The sequence below is a fragment of the Triturus cristatus genome, chromosome 4_1 (genome assembly GCF_964204655.1).
Source record: "Triturus cristatus chromosome 4_1, aTriCri1.1, whole genome shotgun sequence".
Taxonomy (NCBI): domain Eukaryota; kingdom Metazoa; phylum Chordata; class Amphibia; order Caudata; family Salamandridae; genus Triturus; species Triturus cristatus.
Window position 1 is genome coordinate 100,484,062 of NC_140585.1, and position 7,637 is coordinate 100,491,698.

At 46.1% G+C, this 7,637-nt stretch overlaps 1 protein-coding gene across 1 annotated transcript in view; it reads left to right on the plus strand.

Moving 5' to 3' along the window:
* LOC146839647 (acyl-coenzyme A amino acid N-acyltransferase 1-like) overlaps window positions 1-7,037 on the plus strand; it is a 109,132-nt gene extending 102,095 nt beyond the window's left edge. Inside the window, exon 5 of the mRNA XM_085651734.1 lies at window positions 6,441-7,037. Within this exon, the coding sequence (XP_085507860.1) occupies window positions 6,441-7,037 (597 nt within the window). The remainder of the gene's footprint in view (window positions 1-6,440) is intronic.
* Window positions 7,038-7,637: the final 600 nt, after the last annotated feature.

A 7,637-nucleotide genomic window follows, 5' to 3' on the forward strand; every position in this document is an offset into this window, starting at 1 on the left:
TCGGCCCTGTACAATGGGTGCTGCCTGGCTGCGGGAGAGAGAGAAGTGTCGGAGGAGTGACCAAGTGATATTCACATAGTGAAGACAACAAACAGCCTATGGAGCCCAAGGCTTGTGAAAGGGTGAGTGGAGCAACTCCTGATCAGGGAGCAGGACATGTGGCAGGCCCCTACCCATAGAGTTAACATGCCACCTGTGGGGCTGGAGGACACTGGAGGTGCCTGGGTAATAGCAGAAGGGACAAATCCCTCCCCCCTGAGGGAATGAGCTAAGAGACACACATTCACACTCTAATATGGACTGGAGATCAGGACAGTAGACGTAACTCTCCTGGCACAAAAAAGACCAAGCAGAAGAGCCTGTGTAGTGTGAGCCCCTCTGATGAGGGAAGTGGTTGGAGTCCATTGGAGTGCCCCTAACCTGCCGGGTGGACCATATAGTCCACATCAGTATGAGGAATATTTCACTGCTTGAACAGCCCTGACAGTCCTTTGTGAAGCGAGCTTCAATTGTCTGAGGAACACACACATTACTGCTAGAATGCTGTGGCTGGTCGCACTGGGGGCGGTTAGATTGCTAGTCTGATTGCATTGGGGGCTTGAGAAAAGCTAATTGATACTCCTTTAGAAGCACCTGTACCTGGCTGATATTTGTTTTGACAGCAGTGGCATGATGGGTAAGGATAATGCATCCAAGCCACAACAGGCAACACCATAGCTCAATACACCACAGTCTCTCCCACAGGTAGACCGAAACACAAAATATGATGGAGCAGAAGAAGGTCGTGGGGGGAACCCTTTAGGGCTGAAATGCTGGCTGCCATTCAGGGCTTGCAACCTGTGCTTGAGTGGTAAATAGAAAAGTCACGGTGGAGGTGAACCTACTACAGACAAACCTGTAAAAGGTGGCTGAATGAGTACACATTGTAGAGGTCTCGGTTATTGATTTGTAGTTGGAGGTAAAGGTGTTGAAAGATCAGATGGCCAAAAATGACAACAACAGTTCAAGTCATTGAAAGTAAGGCAGAAGATGCTGAAAATCTGTTGGGTCAGATGGGTGAATCCCAGCCTACACCAAGCGTAGTTCCACGGGAGCGAAGAGACAAGTCCCAAAACTTCCAGATAATAGAACCTGGAGGAATATCGAATGCCTTACTCACAGGTTACTGTTCGCTAAAAGTTGGGGGAAAAAAACATAGAGTGACCACCACTCTTCTCCATAGGTAGAAACAGGAAACGTTGGTGTGTGAAAACAGGATACTCAAAAGCTGAAATATAATACAGACAGGTATAACCACAATATGCAGCTGACTAAAGATACAAACAGATTAATGCATCTCAAATACTCTGTTGTCAGTCCACTTACCAAAAGGAATGATTCCAGACCGCCTTAAACATTCAACTGGTAGCGGCAAAACGTCAGATTGTCTGACAAAGTACTGCGTAAATATGCTTCAGAGGTCTTATAAAAAAGGGATTCTTACAGGGATGCGGGATTAGATGACCCTTCTAATCACACACCATTCAATCTGGGACTACGGAGGAAGGTTGTAGTCAAAGGGAAAGGGACAATAATCCTAATTAGAACCATAAGCGCAAGTTGCAGATTGGTTCAGAAACTGAGGGAGAAGGGATCTGCAACAAATACGCCTAAGGGCTGAGGTCTACTGGAAAGCTAGTAAATAATTCGCTCGCAACGTGCTGGCCGGCTCAGAGGGGAAGAAGGGAGTGGAGCAGTCACGTTCACAAGAGCGAGCAAAGAGAGGCCGGTGACAGAACGAACAGTGCAGCGTGCTGGCTGGCTCTAAATTGCTTAAGAGCGGGGCTGCCACGCATACGCGTTCGTTAGAATGGTGCAAGTTTCATGTAAAGTACCCAACAACGCAGCATGCTGGCCGCCTCGAAGGAGAGAGAGCGGAGCAGACACGCTCGCGCGTTGGGGTTGAAAAATAATAGGAATGGGGGAGAAAAATATGTATAGCGTGCTGGCGGGCTCTACTGAGAACAGGAGCGGAGCAGACATGCATATACACTCTAAGGATACCGGGACTCACGAGTAAGTTGAGTGGCGGGCTGCCGCGCCTTCAATGTGCAGGACAGCTGTAGTCCTAACTGGCAATTCGAAAGGTACTGGATACGGAGGTCGGCGAACTACACGCCGCAGGGAACAGGAACAATACGGAAACCAAAAGGAGCGTGGTCACATGACAGCATCAGTAAGACAAGCAACGGCTTACGAGTGTAGCGTCCTTTTACGTGGTTTAGGGGCCATCTAAAAATTACTGGAATCAGTGGATTGACAGAGATTCAAATCTGCATTAATATTCTGCTTGAGTTTGGATCCGACCTACACTACAGAATGCCGGAACCCTAACAAAATCGCCCATGGCACAATAACTTTCAGTTCCTTGGCTTCACAGAGTGGGCAGAGGGAGAAGACGCAGAGACATGTAATGAGACATGGATTCATCATGAATAAAAACCAAAGAGGCTGTCGTACATGGTTACGGTGGAAAAGACCCAACGTGCTCTGACGGCAAGATCCCAACCCAGGTTCCTTTCTCAAATGAAAGCTTGAGCTATGATAGATTTGATACTAGCCCATAGGGACAGAGATTGTATTCTGAAGATGGCGACACAGCTAACATTTGAAAACCATCATATTACCCTCTACCTGGATTATACCAGTAAAGTGTAAACTCAAAGGAAGTATTTCTTAATGGTAAGGCAGAACCTCAAGGTCCTGAATCTGTAATGCATTCTGCTGTTCTCGGTGCACCTGATGGTGATTTCCAAAGGCAAGAGTCACTTCTTTAATCAACCTGAAGAGGTATGGGCCTGGTTTGAGGGGTGGAACAGGTTAGGACTGTGGGTGGCTGAGGACTTTGGCCCTCACTGGGAACACCATGCCTGCAGGAGCAAAGGACAACCACAAGGATCATGCAGTGATCAGAACCAACAGCGCTCGACACCCAGAGTTGTAATCAGAGCTGGGAACGGGAGAAGGTGGGACAGATCCAAGTGACATTGGTACATCAACGGCTTGACAAATTGTGCTACCAGATTAAGGGACACAGGTAAATAAAAGATCAGGTATTACGCTGATTGCTTGGGACTTGTGGCTAGTGTGCTTTATCTCTCAGATTTACTGATGCTGTGATTGAAAGGCACTGTTTGAAGACTGACGAAGAGTGAGAGGTGGAGGTGATTAATGTGACCATTGATCTGCGCAACATGGTTCAGGCTGGCAGACTCAATACGGCTGGAAAGTCCCTAAATTGGCAAGCCCCTGGTTGACTGATCTCTCCCTGCTAGGAGTACAGCAAATTAGTTCTGTTAGGTTCGGGGTTCTGCATTTGATTTATGGCAATGCGTGAGTTTAGTGCATGATTGCTCTCTGTGTGAGTTAGCATACCTCCATTGTGGGACAAATCTCACTGGCCAAGTTGGTATTCCTCCCCTGCTGCCTATATGTGTTGAGGAACTCGATTCTATATATAGATAAATGTTTATCAACAACTACATTTTCTTGAATAGACTGGTTGATGTGTAGAAACAATTCTAGGCTAGAAAGTGCTGTATGGTAAAATTGACTACACTTAAATTTCCATGGGTTGGGGGATGCCCAACCTGTTCTAATGTTAAACGGCAGCCCAACTCCAACATGTGGTTCACTGGTTTCAGAATGGTCCTAAATGGGAAAAGTCACTGGTGGCAGGCATGCGCTCAAATCACACATCACAGGAGCAGTTCATGATGGGTAGGGACGAACGGAGAGGTTTGCCATATTTAATCTGTCTGAGACCAGAAATTAAGCACAGGGTGGTAATCAAAGCCCAGAAAGAGCATTGGTTGCATTGACTTATCTGTTTGGGTCCCTGAATCCCTTCTGCAATATGCTCACTGCTATGCCTTTCCTTCAGTTGCTAGAGAGGGGCATGTATAACCGCAGGGGATCTGTCTATCAACAACAGACTCATATCCTCCTTAGAGATGCATGAGCAGTTTGGATTGGGACCTAGCGGTTTCTGCAGTGCACAAGGCTGGCTCATAAGCCCTAAGGTGTATAGGTCTCCTTTACGAAAGGACCCAAGAAACACATAGCATGCAGTGGCTGCTAAAGATGACCAGATGCAGAAAATGATTCACACACCTGTATGCAGCCTTGGTGTCGGATAGGGGTTGGAACTTTATCTGGGTAATTAGAAATTATCAAAACTGATATATTTCAATAATAATTATCTAAAAATGTGCAGTGTCAGTAAAAAATTCCATATTACATTTACGTTGTATCTTGAGCAGTTCTGGTAAAAAAAAATATAAGGTAATAATTGTAGTTTTTACTCGAAACAATTAGATTGCTATTATTCAGTATTCTAATAAATAATTTTTAGACTTATCAAATTAATGGAGATTTGTTTGTGTTAAAGAGGAAACACTAGAATAAACACATTTTTTGTTGTTTCAGAACTGGGTGGTGTTTATCACACTAAGGGCCTGATCACAAGTTTGGCGGTGTGGGAGTGGGCCGCCAAGCCACCGCCCCGCTCCCACAAAGCAAAACCCAACCGCTGCCCACCATTTTATGAGTTAATTGTGGTCTGGCAGACTAGCAGCCCCTCGATGGTACAGTTTGAAGCTTCATAATTGACCCTTCGAACTGCACTGCTGCAGGACCGCCAGTGCACGTCTCTGCATGCAAGGTCTGACCAGTCCGTGCTGTGCAGGTACAGGGGTGCATGCACACAGGGGGCACAAGTTGTTCCCCCCTGCATGCACCCCCGTGCATAGGGGCAGTGGTTTCCCCGAAACCAGCCTTTTCATGGCGGGATCAACCCCATGAAAAGGCTGGCAGTGGGGAAACTCGTAGCGACACTGCCATGCATATTGCCTTCCCATACCACCACGCCACCACCAGGGATACCTGGCAGTTGTGACGATCACAAAGTGCTCAGACCGCCGTACTCGTAATACAGCTGTCAGACCACTGGTGCAGGAGTCTCCGACCACCACCACATCTTGTCCGAAAGTTTAGTAGTCCTATGGACTACCAAACACGCACTCAGGAACCTAAGTGCTCTAAATTAGCACTAATTAGAAGTATTAGCACAATCACTGTGTTCTATACTGCTCATGTATTCCTGCGTTAACCTGCGGAATCGCCAGCATAGTATTTTCACAACCCCAGGAAGTACCTCCCAGTTTCAAAGAATGGACTTAAAACTGGAACCATTGGGCCACCATGCCTTGTCATTTAAATTCCTCCCCAACCGGTATCTATCAGTTAAATACCCCCAGCCTGTTTCTATCAGCTTCTTGTGCAACGTATCTCTTGATGAAGTCTTCTAGATAGCCAACAGATGCGGACTATAACCCTGATTTGCATCTATTCAACTCCCTTAGGATTTTAACTTTCTCAGAGTAATCCTTGATCTCTATCCTTTTCTCGATCTCTATTATTTTCTAATAATGGCCAACATGAGTGGGCCCCTTTCCAAAGCACTCCTTTTTCCCTTGTTGGGGAGGGATCCAGCATTTATGCCCTGGAGTCTCACACAACGGAGGTCTGGGTTTTTATCCCATTACCGCTGGAAGCACAGCACCGTACACTGTGACAAGCGCACTCGATGGAACTTTTGGACTATGCCCCCCTAGGCTGAAACTATAACCTTTCTGTGTGTACTGCGGTGCACGAGCAACCTTTGGCCGATGACCGGTGGAGCTGTCCCAAGCAGCTATAGAGGAGTTTGGCTCTGGTTTGCCCCTCGGCCGTCACCTACCCAGCCGGACCTCTGACACTGTTTTTACTCGTCTCTCCATAGTGCCTCCTACACCCTCCCCCTCCTACTCCCTCTATTGTTCTCTGTCTACCTTCCCTATTCCTTCCCTCTCTCCCCTAATCTTCTCTCCCCTTGCCTATTCTTTTTCCTCATGTTTATGCTATGATTTTGTTCTCATGTAATTCCTGTAACAATGCTCCAGTAACTGATATAACTTTGTAACCATGTTCTGGAACAATGTTTCTTCCTCATGTAAAGCGCTCTGATACCTCCGGATCTAGCCAGCGCTATATAAAACTTTTCAAATAAATAAATAAGTGTTCTTGGTAAAAGTCTGGAAATACTTTTGTGGGTTGGATGTGAAGAATTACCAAAAATTGTTTGACGACATGTGAAGTGACTCAATATATGTCTCCTGTGTCTTTTCTAAAGGTTCCATGTAAATCCTCTTTTATGTAAGTTTTATTCCATGTGGTCCAATTACCACTGTTCCTTAAGCTTGCCACCTCACCCATGACATCCACCTTTTAGTGGATCCCGTCAAGTGAGCATGTTGAATCTCATATTCTGGCAATTAGTTTATGATAAAAACCCCTTGTTTCTGGCAGTAAAGCTAAAAAGTCAATGGTATGTCCTAATCACAAATGTATTTTTTTTTCAGGTCTTGGGCCCCACTGTTGGAGTGGTGGGGACCTCCAAAGGAGCGGAGATTGCCTTGGCCATGGCGACATTCCTAAAGCAGGTGGGAGCCACGATCTGTATCAATGGTACCAACAACATCAATGACATGACACTACGCTACAAGGACCTCTGCATTAATGGTCCTGCTTATAGGATGGAGTTTACTCGCATCACTGATTCTGGGGCAATGGATATCCATGATGTGTTTGTTGATCCCAGGAAACCGGAGCATCAGGACAGTCTGCTCCCCGTGGAGAGAGCCTCTTGTCCCATACTCTTCATTGTAGGTGGTGATGATGAGATCTACAACAGCAAACTGTATGCGGATGAGGCTCTTACACGGCTGAAAAGGAACGGGAAAGGGAATGGTCACCTCCTGTTCTACCTGGGCGCTGGACACCTAATTGATTCTCCGGGGTCCCCCCGCTGCAGAATATGCCACTTCCGCAATTATTCCCGGCCGGTGGTGTGTGGAGGGGAGTTGGAAGCCCATTGCAGGGCACAGGAGCATTCATGGAAGGAGATCCAACACTTGCTCCACCACCAATTAGGACAGTCAATTTACAGCAAGCTGTGAAAGCCTGGATATCTTTGAATAGAAATAAAAAATGAAACTTTGTAAGAGCATGATCTATTTACTGAAGCCTATATAACAAAGGAAAACCGACAAAACAGTATCATTTTCTCTTCACCCCTTAAAACAATTTCAGAAATGCTGTATGAATTTTGGTTCCAAAATTGAGGGATGCATTAATGCACAAAGTATGGAAATTCATGAAACATGTTTGTGTCTCTATATCTGAACAGGCACATGTGCAAAAGTCCAAGTTACACACTCGTGCAACAAAATTCGGCTGAATGTGGGTTGGCCAATAATGATGTATACCTTGTCCAGTTAGAGATGAGCAGCAGTCTGATGCCTATATATCGATGGCTATATTTATGATTTGAGTGGTGCATAGCAGCGCAGCAAGTGACCTTGCTTCATTTCCCTGCATCACAGGTAAAGGGAAGGAAAGCCCAGTATTTACCCAATACGGTTCCTGTCCTTTTCCCTTGCACTGGTGCTGTTTTGGCAGCCTAGCATGGTGCAAGTGTGCCTGTGCTGTAGGGAGGATTGTTTTTGTGCAGGAAGGGGTTCTTTTTTGCACTTTCTATATGTGTTACAGAATGCAGC